This window comes from Bufo gargarizans, chromosome 10 (genome assembly GCF_014858855.1).
Source record: "Bufo gargarizans isolate SCDJY-AF-19 chromosome 10, ASM1485885v1, whole genome shotgun sequence".
NCBI lineage: Eukaryota > Metazoa > Chordata > Amphibia > Anura > Bufonidae > Bufo > Bufo gargarizans.
The window spans coordinates 123,321,120-123,337,663 of record NC_058089.1 but is presented as its reverse complement, the minus strand read 5'-3'; the positions used below and the strand labels follow the sequence as shown (position 1 = coordinate 123,337,663).

General features: G+C 54.3%; 1 protein-coding gene across 2 annotated transcripts; it reads left to right on the top strand.

Moving 5' to 3' along the window:
- The first annotated feature begins 6,067 nt into the window (after positions 1-6,067).
- Positions 6,068-16,513, top strand: LOC122920351 (docking protein 4-like). Of its 2 annotated transcripts, none has more exons than XM_044269786.1 (8): positions 6,068-6,315; positions 9,121-9,228; positions 13,954-14,068; positions 14,173-14,292; positions 14,416-14,605; positions 15,375-15,513; positions 15,909-16,029; positions 16,309-16,513. In XM_044269786.1, the coding sequence occupies exons 1-8, from the start codon at positions 6,250-6,252 to the stop codon at positions 16,386-16,388; spliced, it is 939 nt and encodes a 312-aa protein (XP_044125721.1). In that variant the 5' UTR covers positions 6,068-6,249; the 3' UTR covers positions 16,389-16,513. The 2 variants fall into 2 exon arrangements, with proteins under 2 accessions (XP_044125721.1, XP_044125722.1); XM_044269787.1 differs by having other exon boundaries at positions 6,265-6,315; positions 9,121-9,200.
- Positions 16,514-16,544: the final 31 nt, after the last annotated feature.

The window sequence follows — 16,544 nt, the reverse complement described above, 5'->3', positions numbered from 1 at the left end:
ATTAGCAAACATCAGACGGGCCTGGACATGTGATGACTGGAGCAGGAGAACCTTCCGTGCAATGCATGATCTGAAACCATGACGGCGTAGTGATCCACCGACAGTGACCTCTGACACTGTGGTCTCAGCTCTCTTCATGTCATTGACCAGCTCCTCCCTTGTAGTTCTGGGCTGATTCCTCACCTTTCTTATCATCAGTGATACCCCACGAGGTGAGCTCTTGCATGGAGCCCCAGTCCGAGGGAGACTGACAGTCGTCTTTAGCCTCTTCCATTTTCTAACAATTGCTCCAACAGTTGATCTATTTTCACCAAGCTGCTTGGCAATTGCCCCGTAGCCCTTTCCAGCCTTGTGGAGGTCCACAATTCTGTCTCTGGTGTCTTTTGACAGCTCTTTGGTCTTGCCCATGGTAGTAGTTGGCGTCTATTTTTTTTAAATTCTGTCTCAGATTGGGAATGTACCTACAATGTGAATTTCAGACCCTCCATGATTTCTAAGTGGGAGAACTTAATCGCAGGGTGTTCAAATACTTCTCTTCCTCATTGTATAATAGATCTATAATGGACCATAGACCTCTGACCAGTATTTCATGGAGTATGGACTCCCAACACATTTTCAGCATGAGTGGTGTGCGTGTGACCAGGCTCGCGCTCCGCGGTGTGCGTGTGACCAGGCTCGCGCTCCGCGGTGTGCGTGTGACCAGGCTCGCGCTCCGCGGTGTGCGTGTGACCAGGCTCGCGCTCCGCGGTGTGCGTGTGACCAGGCTCGCGCTCCGCGGTGTGCGTGTGACCAGGCTCGCGCTCCGCGGTGTGCGTGTGACCAGGCTCGCGCTCCGCGGTGTGCGTGTGACCAGGCTCGCGCTCCGCGGTGTGCGTGTGACCAGGCTCGCGCTCCGCGGTGTGCGTGTGACCAGGCTCGCGCTCCGCGGTGTGCGTGTGACCAGGCTCGCGCTCCGCGGTGTGCGTGTGACCAGGTGCACACTGAAAACGAAATCTGTGAGGTGTAGATTTTATAAGTTTTCTGTGAGGCCACGCTCGCTCCAGGTAAGCCATGTCTGCCAACTAAACTTTTGATGAGCAAAAAAAGTAAAGTCTTTGGTGGTAAGGAAGCTGTGGTTTTCTCCAGTATCTACAGCGTGCTCCCCATAAATATATATGGTAGTCACCTGCATCAGGTTGTGGGCATGCCTCAGTGCCATATATGACCCCAGAGGATACAGACAGACGTCTCCTGACATTCTGTAGGGTCTGCAGGAACCCCCTTGCTGGATCCTCGTACCCTCTATAGGGGACGTGCTCTGCACAATGCCTTATATCTATTATCTATTTTTTATACTTTTCTGTAAGTGCAGCCGACTTCATGGAAATAAACTGGTTTTACAGACTGTGTGGTGTCGGGGATATGGGGGCCTCGCCTCAGTAATCGCTGTGTGCCAGCGCCACATCTGCCCCTCCCCATGGTATGTGAATGTTACATCCAGGCCGCCCCTGTATCATAAGACCATATAGGAATACCGCAATCGTGATCTGTAAAAACCCTCACACAGGTGACTACACCACTCATCATCCGCTAGTGACTCACAGGTGACACATTCTCTGGTGTTCCATCTGAACCAGACAGCCGCAAAGTCTTCTAGCCATGAAACCCCAGTGCTCACCTCAAAGATGCCGACTTATAATGGGCCCAGGCCCCTGGGGATCCTGACTTATAATAGGCCCAGGCCCCTGGTGATCCTGACTTATAATGGGCCCAGGCCCCTGGTGATCTCGACTTATAATGGGCCCAGGCCCCTGGTGATCTCGACTTATAATGGGCACTTGCCCCCAGTGATCCCGGCTTATAATGGGCACATGCCCCCAGTAATCTCAGCTTATAAGGGGCACTTGCCCTTGGTCCCTGCTCATAAAGATGAGTCATTCCCAGGTGTCTGTTCAGACTCAGCTGTTGCAAAACTACAACTCCCAGCATGCCCGAACAGCCTACAGCAGGGCATGGTGGGAGTTGTAGTTTTACAACAGCTGGAGGGCCGCAGTTTAAGGATGCCTGTCCCAGCACAACTTTTTCCAGATCAAATTATCACCCCATTCATCTGGTGGTCTTACTGTAACCACCAAAAAAAACAAGTGGTCCCGCCCCCTTCATGTTATCTGCTCTGTCATCTCTCAGTAAGAAGCTCTGGGGGAGGAGCCTAGCTATGTGAGCAGACTGTCTCTGAAGCTCTAGGGGTGGAGCCTAGCTATGTGAGCAGACTGTCTCTGAAGCTCTGGGGGAGCCTAGCTATATGAGCAGACTGTCTCTGAAGCCCTGGGGGAGACTGAGTAGACATGTCTCTTAAGCTCTGGGGGAGGAGCCTAGCTATGTGAGCAGACGTGTCTCTGATGCTCTGGGGGAGCCTAGCTATATGAGCAGACTGTCTCTGAAGCTCTGGGGGAGGAGCCTAGCTATGTGAGCAGACATGTCTCTGAAGCTCTGGGGGAGCCTAGCTATGTGAGCAGACTGTCTCTGATGCTCTGGGGGAGCCTAGCTATGTGAGCAGACATGTTTGATGCTCTGGGGGAGCCTAGCTATGTGAGCAGACTGTCTCTGATGCTCTGGGGGAGCCTAGCTATGTGAGCAGACGTGTCTCTGAAGCTCTGGGGGAGCCTAGCTATGTGAGCAGACGTGTCTCTGAAGCTCTGGGGGAGCCTAGCTATGTGAGCAGACATGTCTCTGAAGCTCTGGGGGAGCCTAGCTATATGAGCAGACTGTCTCTGAAGCTCTGGGGGAGGAGCCTAGCTATGTGAGTAGACATGTCTCTGAAGCCCTGGGGGAGGAGCCTAGCTATGTGAGTAGACATGTCTCTGAAGCCCTGGGGAAGAAGCCTAGCTATGTGAGCAGACATGTCTCTGATGCTCTAGAAGCTAAAAAAAATCAAGAAGGCTTCACTGAGAAGTGGCCTAAAGGAAACCTGAGGGAACATTTCTTTTCAATGGTGTTAGTGGTGATCCCCACCCGCCCTCTCCCTCCAGGACCTTGGCCCGACAGAAGGGTCCTGCTAACCTGAATGGTGCCACTATCTCATTCTTCCCGGACGTCTCAGTGGATCTCATCATGCTGCTCACATTTTGTCATCATGAGACCAAGACGGCACCTAACAATTAATGAACAGCCCCTCACCATTGCGAGGCTTCAAGCAGGATGTTCTCAGATGGAAGTGGCCCCTGAGCCACAGAGAGTCCTCAGCAGGTTGTATCAGAGAGACTGGAAGAGTCACAGAAAGGCAGAGAAGTGGACGTCCTTTGGCCACATCCCACGCTGATGACCGCTTCATGGTGAACCATGCCCTGCGGAACCGGATGGTGAATGCCACAGAACTCCAGGCACAGGGAGGCGAGAGGCACCAAGTGTCACGTCAGACCATTCCACACCATTTACATCAGCGTGGTCTGCGTGCTGGACGACCTGCAAGGTACCTGACCGCACCACCAGGCACACGCGTCATCGTCCTGCATGGGCCAGGGAGCGTCTACGCTGGACGAGGGACCAGTGCTGTTCACTGATGAAAGTCCATTCACACTGAGCAGAAATGATGGCGCCAACGATGATGGAGACGTCAAGGGGAGCGCTGTGTATCAGTCACTGTGGTCACCAGACAAGCCTTTGGTGGTGTCACAGTGCGGGCAGCAGGTGTCTCTAGTCCATACAGACCTGCCCTACACCATGAATGGTCCAGGGACAGCCCAGACTACCTGAAGAACATCATTACTCCAGTCATCGTGCCTCTGCAGGTACAACACCGGCCTAATGTCATCTTCATGGAGGACAATGCACCAGCGTAGAGGCTCGTAACTCTGTACCTCAGAACCTCAATGACCTGAGGGCCGCCCTTCAAGAAGAGTAGGATGCCATGCCTCAGCGGATGATAAGGGTCCATTCACACGTCCGCAATTATCCGGAATGGGTGCGGACCCATTGATTCTCTATGGGGCAGGAAAGGATGTGGAGAGCACACAGTGTGCTGTCCGTATCTGCATTTCCGGAACGCGACATGTCCTGTTCTTGTAGGCAGTTCTGTGGGGGTGCCGGCCGGGTGTCCTGCGGATCCGCAATACACTACGGACGTGTGAATGGACCCTAGGGCGACTAGGAGGAGACGTTGTTGTCAAGATGGAATTGATGCTCAAGGCCACAGACAAGTTCCTGAGACTGAAAGAGAAGTGAATATCAAGAAGCCAAGTGTTATCTGATCGTCTTTACCTTCTCAGCCAGGCATCCTCAAACTGCGGCCCTCCAGCTGTTGCAAAACTACAACTCCCAGCGTGCCCGAACAGCCTACAGGTATCAGCTTACAGCAGGGCATTGTGGGAGTTGTAGTGCTGGAGGGCCGCAGATTGAGGATGCCTGTTCGAAGCCAATGAAATAATGGCATGAGCCTCAAAAGGGGACGCAGCCCCTCCCCCGAGGATGTATAAACTGCCTTACTCATTGTAATAATGAGAGTCTGTCTATGACCTGCCTTTGTGTCAGTGTATGTCTGCCACACGCGGATATTAACCCCTTGGGGTACCTTGATTTGGAGCACTATAGTGTATCTCTTAAAGGGAACCTGTCACCGGGATTTTGTGTATAGAGCTGAGGACATGGGTTGCTAGATGTCCGCTAGCACATCCGCAATACCCAGTCCCCATAGCTCTGTGTGCTTTTATTGTGTAAAAAAAACGATTTGATACATTTGCAAATTAACCTGAGATGAGTCCAGCGTGAAGGAGTCCAGCACCGCCCTGAATCCTCAGAATCTTCTCCTTTCTCCCCGACGTCATAAAGCTAGAGCGCCGTAATCTCACGATGCGCGAGCTAGCACATGCGTAGTTCCTTCCCTGAGGCTACAGGGAAGGAACACTATGACGCCCCTGCGCATGTGCTAGCTCACGCATCTCGAGATTACGGCGCTCTAGCTTTATGACGTCGGGGAGCAAGGAGGAGATTCTGAGGATTCGGGGCGGTGCTGGACTCATCTCAGGGACAGGACTCATCTCAGGGACAGGAGATGTATCAAATCATTATTTTTTTTACACAATAAAAGCACACAGAGCTATGGGGACTGGGTATTACGGATGTGCTAGCGGCCATGTCCTCAGCTCTATACACAAAATCCCGGTGACAGGTTCCCTTTAACTGCTTTAATTAAAGGCAACTTCAACAAGACACTGACATCTGGTGGCGGTGTACCCAGCACTGGGGTCGGCTGTTATAATAAATTGTTTGAGATGAGGGAATCACCATCACTGCTTCATGCCCGACTTTCATCACATAACATCACTGGAGCCGGAACTTCTTATATTTTCCATAAATTTCACCGAAAAGCCAAATATCTGTAACTTTTTGTAAGTAGCGTGTATACTCTAGAGGTGGCTGGAGTCTGTCCATATATATGCTATAGGTGTCTACACACACACATTATATATATATCCTCTATAGGTGTCAGGTGTATATATATATATATATATCTGCTCTATAGGTGTCGGGTGTATATATATATATATATATATATCTGCTCTATAGGTGTCAGGTGTGTATATATATATATATGCTCTATGGGTGTCAGGTGTATATATATATACTCTATGGGTGTCGGGTGTATATATATATATATATATCTGCTCTATAGGTGTCAGGTGTGTATATATATATATGCTCTATAGGTGTCAGGTGTATATATATATATGCTCTATAGGTGTCGGGTGTATATATATATGTATGCTCTATAGGTGTCAGGTGTATATATATATATATCTGCTCTATAGGTGTCGGGTGTATATATATATATATGCTCTATAGGTGTCAGGTGTATATATATATATATATGCTCTATAGGTGTCAGGTGTATATATATATATATGCTCTATAGGTGTCAGGTGTATATATATATATATATGCTCTATAGGTGTCAGGTGTGTATATATATATATATATATATATATGCTCTATAGGTGTCGGGTGTATATATATATATATATATCTGCTCTATAGGTCTCTATGCCTCCCGCTTCTCACCCTCCCTCCTCGCTATGGATGTGGCCGAGCCGATGTTTGACTGTCTGAATGGAGCCGCCTGGATGCTCCTCCCCGTCTCGTGTAATGGTTTGCGCCGGTCCTCCCCTGGCCTTGGGATCCATGGATTTGTCCACTGGTTATTGGAGGGGGAACCGGGCAGTGACAGGAGCGGAGCCGAGAGGAGGATGAGGAGAGCCGGGCCGGTGCAGCTGCGTCATGGCCTCCAGCTCCACGGACATCGTCAGACAGGGCTACGTGCGGATGAAGAGCAGGAAACTCGGGGTGTGTATCCGAATCCTGGGGCCCCACCCTCCATACACCTCCCGGTGCGCGCCCCAACACCGAGCCCCCTGTGTATAGACACTGCACCCCAACACCCTGTGTATGGACACTGCGCCCAACACCGAGCCCCCTGTGTATGGACACTGCGCCCCAACACCGAGCCCCCTGTGTATAGACACTGCACCCCAACACCGAGCCCCCTGTGTATGGACACTGCACCCCAACACCCTGTGTATGGACACTGCGCCCCAACACCCTGTGTATGGACACTGCGCCCCAACACCGAGCCCCCTGTGTACGGACACTGCGCCCCAACACCGAGCCCCCTGTGTATGGACACTGCGCCCCAACACCGAGCCCCCTGTGTACGGACACTGCGCCCCAACACCGAGCCCCCTGTGTACGGACACTGCGCCCCAACACCGAGCCCCCTGTGTACGGACACTGCGCCCCAACACCGAGCCCCCTGTGTACGGACACTGCGCCCCCACACCGAGCCCCCTGTGTACGGACACTGCGCCCCAACACCGAGCCCCCTGTGTACGGACACTGCACCCCAACACCGAGCCCCCTGTGTATGGACACTGCACCCCAACACCCTGTGTATGGACACTGCGCCCCAACACCGAGCCCCTTGTGTATGGACACTGCGCCCCAACACCGAGCCCCCTGTGTATGGACACTGCGCCCCAACACCGAGCCCCCTGTGTATGGACACTGCGCCCCAACACCGAGCCCCCTGTGTATGGACACTGCGCCCCAACACCGAGCCCCCTGTGTATGGACACTGCACCCCAACACCGAGCCCCCTGTGTATGGACACTGCGCCCCAACACCGAGCCCCCTGTGTACGGACACTGCGCCCCAACACCGAGCCCCCTGTGTACGGACGCTGCGCCCCAACACCGAGCCCCCTGTGTACGGACGCTGCGCCCCAACACCGAGCCCCCTGCGTACGGACGCTGCGCCCCAACACCTAGCCCCCTGCGTACGGACGCTGCGCCCCAACACCGAGCCCCCTGCGTACGGACGCTGCACCCCAACACCGAGCCCCCTGCGTACGGACGCTGCACCCCAACACCGAGCCCCCTGCGTACGGACGCTGCACCCCAACACCGAGCCCCCTGCGTACGGACACTGCACAAGTGTTATATATTTTGAGGGTAGTAGTGGTTCTTGAAGAGATCAGCAGGGAGTTGTGCTTTTCTGTTTGCTCACGATCTGCAGCCGGTTCTCCCATGTGTCCATGATCAGCAATGAGTTCTTCTGTTTCTTATGGATCAGCAGAGATTTTTATTCTCTGTATCACAGATCAGCGGCAAGTTCTTCTGTGTCAGGGATCAGCAGAGAGTTCTCATATCTTTCAGGGATCATAAGCAAGTTATTTTAAGTTTTAAGTGATCAACAGGGAGCCCTTCTCTGTGTCAGGGATCAGCAGCAGTTTTTTTTTTGTTTCAATGACCAGCAGCAAATAACTTGTGTGTGATTGGAGTAGTGGAGGTGCGGAGCTGTGTGACGGGAGCGCTGGGGGCGCGGAGCTGTGTGAACGGGAGCGCCGGGGGCGCGGAGCTGTGTGACGGGAGCGCTGGGGGCGCGGAGCTGTGTGACGGGAGCGCTGGGGGCGCGGAGCTGTGTGACGGGAGCGCCGGGGGCGCGGAGCTGTGTGACGGGAGCGCCGGGGGCGGGGAGCTGTGTGACGGGAGCGCCGGGGGCGGGGAGCTGTGTGACGGGAGCGCCGGGGGCGGGGAGCTGTGTGACGGGAGCGCCGGGGGCGGGGAGCTGTGTGACGGGAGCGCCGGGGGCGGGGAGCTGTGTGACGGGAGCGCTGGGGGCGCGGAGCTGTGTGACGGGAGCGCGGAGCTGTGTGACGGGAGCGCTGGGGGCGCGGAGCTGTGTGACGGGAGCGCGGAGCTGTGTGACGGGAGCGCTGGGGGCGCGGAGCTGTGTGACGGGAGCGCTGGGGGCGCGGAGCTGTGTGACGGGAGCGGCGGGGGCGCGGAGCTGTGTGACGGGAGCGCCGGGGGCGCGGAGCTGTGTGACGGAGCGCTGGTGGGTGCCGCGCTGTGTGACGGGAGCGCTGGGGGTGCCGCGCTGTGTGACGGGAGCGCTGGGGTGCCGCGCTGTGTGACGGGAGCGCTGGGGGCGCGGAGCTGTGTGACGGGAGCGCGGAGCTGTGTGACGGAGCGCTGGGGGCGCGGAGCTGTGTGACGGGAGCGCGGAGCTGTGTGACGGGAGCGCTGGGGGCTCGGAGCTGTGTGACGGGAGCGCTGGGGGCGGGAGCTGTGTGACGGGAGCCGCCGGGGGGTGCCGCGCTGTGTGACGGGAGCGCTGGGGTGCAGCGCTGTGTGACGGGAGCGCTGGGGGTGCCGCGCTGTGTGACGGGAGCGCTGGGGGGCGCTGGGTGCCGCGCTGTGTGACGGGAGCACTGGGGGCGCGGAGCTGTGTGACGGGAGAGACGGGGGTGCGGAGCTGTGTGACGGGAGCGCCGGGGGCGCGGAGCTGTGTGATCGGAGTCCGGTTAGTTACCGCTGTGCTGCACGTTTATTACTCACGTGTGTTTCCTCAAGTGAATTAGCTTCCATGGGGCACTTGGCATCACGGCGCACAGCTGGTTAAACGTCTTGGTGAACATCACACGGGCCCCTTTACCTGGTCTCCACTTCGCCCATTGAGTCCAATAAGTGGTTGTGGGTGGCAGGCATCATGCTGACTGGTTCCTTTTTAACCCCTTCTGCCACCAGTAAAGGAAGCCATCGTCTCCTGGGATCCCCCGCTCTGTGTAACCTGTGACCCTTCTATCTGCAGATCTACCGCCGCTGCTGGCTGGTGCTCAGGAAATCCTCCAGTAAGGGACCCTGGAGACTGGAGAAGTATCCGGATGAGAGGTCAGTCCTCCTGCGCATGTGCCCAAAGGTGAGGGACAGAATTCCTGCTGCAAGCTACTTCTAAGCCTCTGGGGGGGGATGTTCTCAGTCTACTGTGTGCGGTCGATCAATGGTGGCCGTATTACCGAGTCTGACCAAGGCCATATTCCAGCGCCACGGAAATCTGAGCCCGTACTGCACCGACCTCTAGTATACAGCTACAAGTGAGGGCAGAGTCAGTCCACAGCATGGAGGCAACCGTGTCACCTGTGCACCCAACTACAGAAATCGCTGCGTTACCTGTGGTGTTACATAGGACTGCAGGTGACGTCTACTACATTATCTGTATAGTGACCTAGGACTGCAGGTGACATCCACTATCTGTACTCGTGAGTTATCACTGTATTATCTGTGATATTACATAGGACTGCAGGTGACATCTACTACATGATATATACTCCGAGAGGTGTCACTGTTATATGTGGTTACATAGGACTGCAGGTGACATCTACTACATAATCTGTACTGAGAGAGCTATCACGATGTTATCTGTAGAGTGACATAGGACTGCAGGTGACATCTACTATCTGTACTCGTGAGTTATCACTGTATTATCTGTGATATTACATAGGACTGCAGGTGACATCTACTACATAATCTGTACTGAGAGAGCTATCACGATAGTATCTGTAGAGTGACATAGGACTGCAGGTAATATCTACTACATTATCTGTACTCAGAGAGTTATCACTGTGTATCTGTGGTGTTACATAGGACTGCAGGTGACATCTACTACACTGCTCAAAAAAATAAAGGGAACACTTAAACACCACAATGTATCTCCAAGTCAATCGCACTTCTGTGAAATCAAACTGTCCACTCAGGAAGCGGCACTGAGTGACAATCAGTCTCACTGCTGTTGTGCAAATGGGATAGACAACAGGTGGAAATGATAGGCAATTAGCAAGACCCCCCCAATAAAGGAGAGGTTCTGCAGGGGGTGACCACAGACCACTTCTCAGGTCCTATGCTTCCTGGCTGATGTTTTGGTCACTTGTGAATGCTGGCGGTGCTTTCACTCTAGTGGTAGCAGGAGACGGAGTCTAGAACCCACACAGGTGGCTCAGGTGGTGCAGCTTATCCAGGATGGCCCATCAATGCGAGCTGTGGCTGTCAGCGTAGTGTCCAGAGCATGGAGGCGCCACCAGGAGACAGGCCAGTACATCAGAAGACGTGGAGGAGGCCGTAGGAGGGCAACAACCCAGCATTAGGACCGCTACCTCCGCCTTTGTGCAAGGAGGAACAGGAGGAGCACTGCCAGAGCCCTGCAAAATGACCTCCAGCAGGCCACCAATGTGCATGTGTCTGCTCAAACGGTCAGAAACAGACTCCATGAGGGCCCGACGTCCACAGGTGGGGGTTGTGCTTACAGCCCAACACTATGCAGGACGTTTGGCATTTGCCAGAGAACACCAAGATTGGCAAATTCGCCACTGGCGCCCTGTGCTCTTCACAGATGAAAGCAGGTTCACACTGAGCACATGACAGACGCGACAGAGTCTGGAGACGCCGTGGAGAACGTTCTGCTGCCTGCAACATCCTCCAGCATGACCGGTTTGGCATTGGGTCAGTAATGGTGTGGGGTGGCATTTCTTTGGAAGGCCGCACAGGCCTCCATGTGCTCGCCAGAGGTAGCCTGACTGCCTGTAGGTACCGAGATGAGATCCTCAGACCCCTTGTGAGACCATATGCTGGTGCGGTTGGCCCTGGGTTCCTCCTAATGCAAGACAATGCTAGACCTCATGTGGCTGGAGTGTGTCAGCAGTTCCTGCAAGACGAAGGCATTGATGCTATGGACCGGCCCGCCCGTTCCCCAGACCTGAATCCAATTGAGCACATCTGGGACATCATGTCTCGCTCTATCCGCCAACGTCACGTTGCACCACAGACTGTCCAGGAGTTGGCAGATGCTTTAGTCCAGGTCTGGGAGGAGATCCCTCAGGAGACCGTCCGCCACCTCATCAGGAGCATGCACAGGCGTTGTAGGGTGGTCATACCGGCACGTGGAGGCCACACACACTACTGAGCCTCATTTTGACTTGTTTTAAGGACATTACATCAAAGTTGGATCAGCCTGCAGTGTGACTCCAAATCCAGACCTCCATGGGTTGAAAAATTTAATTTCCAATTTTTAATTTTTGTGTGATTTTGTTGTCAGCACATTAGGGCTGCAGTAAATGAATATTTTTGTAATCGAGTATTCTATCGATTATATTTCTAATAAGAAAAAGCTACTTAAAATAACGTACGTAATTAGGTATGTATAAAGTTATTGGTTTGAAGGGGTTAATAACTTTATACATGCCTAATGCCAAGGTGCTTCCATTAACCCCTCCAAACCAATAACTTTATACATGCCCATTGGGTTTGGAGGGGTTAATGGAAGCACCTTGGCATTAGGCATGTATAAAGCTATTGGTTTGAAGAGGTTAATGAAAGCACCTTGGAGGTGCCTTCATTAACCCCTCTCTAAACCAATAACTTTATACACGCCAAGGTGGTGCTTGCAGCCTCCATTAACCACTCTCTCTCCATCTGCCTCCCCCCAGCCTCTGATCTGGCTCCCCCCCCCCCCCCAGCCTCTGATCTGGCTCCCCCCCCCCCCCCAGCCTCTGATCTGGCTCCCCCCCCCCCCCCCCCAGCCTCTGATCTGGCTCCCCAGCCTCTGATCTGGCTCCCCCCCCCCAGCCTCTGATCTGGCTCCCCCCCCCCAGCCTCTGATCTGGCTCCCCCCCCCCAGCCTCTGATCTGGCTCCCCCCCCCAGCCTCTGATCTGGCTCCCCCCCAGCCTCTGATATGGCTCCCCCCCAGCCTCTGATCTGGCCCCCCCCAGCCTCTGATCTGGCTCCCCCCCCCCCCCCCAGCCTCTGATCTGGCTCCCCCCCCCCCTCCAGCCTCTGATCTGGCTCCCCCCCACCTCCAGCCTCTGATCTGGCTCCCCCCCACCTCCAGCCTCTGATCTGCCCCCCCCCCAGCCTCTGATCTGCCCCCCCCAGCCTCTGATCTGCCTCCCCCCCCCAGCCTCTGATCTGCCTCTCCCCAGCCTCTGATCTGCCTCCCCCCTCCCCCCAGCCTCTGATCTGCCTCCCCCCTCCCCCCAGCCTCTGATCTGCCTGCCCCCCTCCCCCCAGCCTCTGATCTGCCTGCCCCCCAGCCTCTGATCTGCCTGCCCCCCTCCCCCCAGCCTCTGATCTGCCTTCCCCCCTCCCCCCAGCCTCTGATCTGCCTCCCCCCCCTCCCCCCAGCCTCTGATCTGCCTGCCCCCCTCCCCCCAGCCTCTGATCTGCCTGCCCCCTCTGGTAACCAATTAATCATTGGTGGCAGTGGTCACAGGGTCCCCCTCCTCCCCCCCCATCATTGGTGGCAGTGTCAGTTCCGATCTGAGCCCCAGCAGTGTAATGCTGGGGCTCCGATCGGTTACCATGGCAGCCAGGAGTCACGCTGCTGAAGTCCTGGCTGCCATGGTATGTTAGTGAGCAGAGAGCAGCGCATTATACTCACGTGCGCTGTGGCCGGCGGTCGCTCCTTCTTCTGTCTGTGCGGCGGATAGCTAATGCTTACAGCATTAGCAATGCGCCGCACAGACCTATGAGAAGGAGCGACCGCCGGCCACAGCGCACGTGAGTATAATGCGCTGCTCTCTGCTCACTAACATACCATGGCAGCCAGGACTTCAGCAGCGTGACTCCTGGCTGCCATGGTAACCGATCGGAGCCCCAGCATTACACTGCTGGGGCTCCGATCGGAACTGACACTGCCACCAATGATGGGGGGGAGGAGGGGGACCCTGTGGGATATGGCCGGCACATTCATTGGTGGCGCAGTGGCCACAGTCCCTCCCCTCCTCCTCCTACTCTGTCCTCATTGGTCTTCAGCGGCAGCCGCGCACAGTGGGGAGGGAGAGACTCCCTCCTCCTCCTCAGCTGTGCCGGCTCAGTCCTGCCTCTCTGGCCTCCGGAGGACACGGAAGCGGTGAGTGAGACGCTTAATTTCACTCCTTCTCCGTGATCACGTGATCTAAACGATTCCTCGATGCAGGGAAACTGCATCGATGAATTTTTTGACTCGATTTAATCGAGTTATTCGAATAATCGTTTCAGCCCTACAGCACATTCAACTATGTAAAGAACAAAGTATTTCAGAAGAATATTTAATTAATTCAGATCTAGGATGTTTTATTTTTGTGTTCCCTTTATTTTTTTGAGCACTGTACATTATCTGTACTCGGAGAGTTATCACTGTATTATCTGTGATATTACATAGGACTGCAGGTGACATCTACTACATAATCTGTACTGAGAGAGCGATCACTGTGTTATCTGTGGTGTTGCATAGGACTGCAGGTAACATATAATACATTTGTACTCAGAGCGTTATTACTGTGTTATCTGTAGAGTGACATAGGACTGCAGGTGACATCCACTATCTGTACTGAGAGACCTATCACTGTGGTGTTACATAGGACTGCAGGTGACATCTACTACATTATCTGTACTGAGAGAGCGATCCCTGTGTTATCTGTGGTGTTGCATAGGACTGCAGGTGACAAGTGGAGATGCAGGTCTTCAGCTCTTCCACATATCCTCCTTTAGGTCACTCTTCTGATCCTCTGGAGGCCGCTGGTCTCTTGAGGGGTCATATGAGGCTGTGCGGCGCTCTCAGCTCCGTGCGGTGGAGGTTGTCACTGGACTCCTCTCTGTTGCTCTTTCTTCAGGTGATGGAGATCAGTAATGTTAAATGCATCATGCGGCTTCCTAAGGAAACAAAGCGACAAGCGGTGGCCATTATCTTCTGCGACGACCTCGCCCGCACCTTCACCTGTGATTCAGGTGAGCTGTGCTGTAAGCCCCGGAATCTGGACAGTTCATACAGTCCGGGGAGCAGGGGTCTGTGTCCGCCGTCCTCCATGCTGAAGGTCTCTTCTACATTCTAGAGCTGGACGCTGAGGAGTGGTTCAAGGTGCTGTCCATGGACTGTCCGGGCACACGGGTTACGGACTGTAATGTCGGAGAACCAGACCTGCTGACTCCAGGAGTGCAGAGTGAACAGACAGGTGAGGGCGCCCTCTGCAGGTGAATCCGGAGAAGACGGGTCTGCTGGAGACCTGGCTCTTATATAGTCCCCATCATTGGAGGAGGGAGACATGAAGCCAGACTGATCCTTCGCTTCTTTTCAGAACGCTTCAACGTCTTCCTGCTGCCATCGTCCATCCTGGAAGTGTACGGAGAGTGCAAGATGCAGATAACGGAAGAGAACCTCTACCTCTGGGACCCTCACAAGCCTCGCACCAAGCTGCTGTCCTGGCCCCTCTGCGCCCTCCGACGATATGGGAGCGACTCCTCACGCTTCACATTTGAGGCAGAGCGGTGAGGAGACAGTCACGTAGATGCCAGGCAGTATATGGAGAGCGGTGAGGAGACAGTCATGTAGATGGCAGGCAGTATATGGAGAGCATCGAGGAGACAGTCATGTAGATGGCAGGCAGTATATGGAGAGCGGTGAGGAGACAGTCATGTAGATGCCAGGCAGTCTATGGAGAGCGTCAAGGAGACAGTCATGTAGATGGCAGGCAGTATATGGAGAGCGGTGAGGAGACAGTCATGTAGATGGCAGGCAGAATATGGAGAGCGGCAAGGACAAGGTCATGTATGCGGCAGGCAGTATAGGAAGAGAAGACGGTCCGTGGCAGGCATTATAGGAAGAGCAATGAACAGACAGTAGGCGGTGTATGGAGAGCAGCGAGGAGATGGTCACGTAGATGCCAGGCAGTATATGGAGAGCGGTGAGGAGACAGTCACGTAGATGCCAGGCAGTATATGGAGAGCGGTGAGGAGACAGTCATGTAGATGCCAGGCAGTATATGGAGAGCAGTGAGGAGACTGTCACAGAGGGTAGGCGGCGTACGGAGAGCAGTGAGGAGACTGTCACAGAGGGCAGGCGGCGTACAGAGAGCAGTGAGGAGACTGTCACAGAGGGCAGGCGGTGTACAGAGAGCAGTGAGGAGACTGTCACAGAGGGCAGGCGGCGTACAGAGAGCAGTGAGGAGACTGTCACAGAGGGTAGGCGGCGTACGGAGAGCGGCGAGGAGACTGTCACAGAGGGTAGTCTGTCCTGACCGTTACTGCTGTCTTTTAGGGTGTGTGGGATCAGCGAGGGACTCTTCACCTTCCAGACCCTTCAAGGACAGCAGATCTATGAGCGAGTGCACACGGCCGTCCTGGCTCTGGCTGAACAGCACAAGAGTCTCCTTCTCGAGATGGAAAAAAATTCCCGGGTAAGAATCACATTTTTCTCGCATCTAAGAAGGTGGTGATGCGGGCTCCAGCCATAAGGTGCTCGTTAACATTAGGGCCAAGCTGCAGGTAGTAACCCTTTGCTTCCTGCAAAAATCAATCTTGGGCCACATGCACAGTGCAGATTACATCCGAAAACTCTGCAGTGCAATACAGTACCAGCAACACTGATGGAATTTCCTGTACACGTCCCCTTTCTCCCAGCAGGTCAGTCCAGATTTCACGCTTTGTAATACAAAGTCAAAATCGGCAACAGAATCCCCAAGCAGATGTGGTGTGAAAAAGTACGAGAATCCATCATGTACACTGCTGTGTGTGGGCCCTCAGCACAGTACGGCCCCTGCAGCAGCTCATTGGTTTGTTTTTTACACTTTAGCTACTGAACAAAGAACCCGAGAATGTGCCTCACCCTGGTCCCAGCACCTCCATGCTGCCCCGCAGTGCATACTGGCATCACATCACCAGCGGACAGAGCAGCACAGAGTCTTCCAGCAGCAGTAAGTGAGCAGATCTCCCCATAATCTGTCCAGGGTGGAGCATAGTCTCAGGTCCACGTTGGTGCAGCATGTCTCCCCATAATCTGTCCGGGGTGGAGTGTAGTCTCAGGTCTACGTTGGTGCAGCATGTCTCCCCACAATCTTCTCTGGGTGGAGTGTGGTCCACGTTGGTGCAGCATGGTCTCCCTATAATGTGTCCTGGGTGTAGTTGTGGGTCCACATTGGTGCTGCAGTCTTTGGATAGAGCCTCCTCCATGATGATAACACTTTGCGTTCCAGGACCTCACAGTGGAAGAGATTCAGATCCCATTCCAAGAAGGACATTTGCTCGGAAACTGCCCACATCAGCCTCACAGTGACCAGACGTGGACTCTAGGACGAGGGACACACAATGGATGGAGCGGCCCCTAAAGCGCAATGTTCGTTGGAGGGGCGATTCTGGAGAAATATCAGTTTTGCACTATAAAAGAAAAGTTCTGCTGTATGGTGTGATATTCACTTCTGAGGCACAGACG

Excerpts from the sequence above, each read along its gene's own strand:
- LOC122920351 (XM_044269786.1), top strand. The coding sequence starts at position 6,250 with ATGGCCTCCAGCTCCACGGACATCGTCAGACAGGGCTACGTGCGGATG. Across the intron at positions 14,293-14,415 it reads AGTGCAGAGTGAACAGACAG|AACGCTTCAACGTCTTCCTG; the intron begins GTGAGGGCGCCC and ends GCTTCTTTTCAG. Across the intron at positions 15,514-15,908 it reads AGATGGAAAAAAATTCCCGG|CTACTGAACAAAGAACCCGA; the intron begins GTAAGAATCACA and ends TTTACACTTTAG.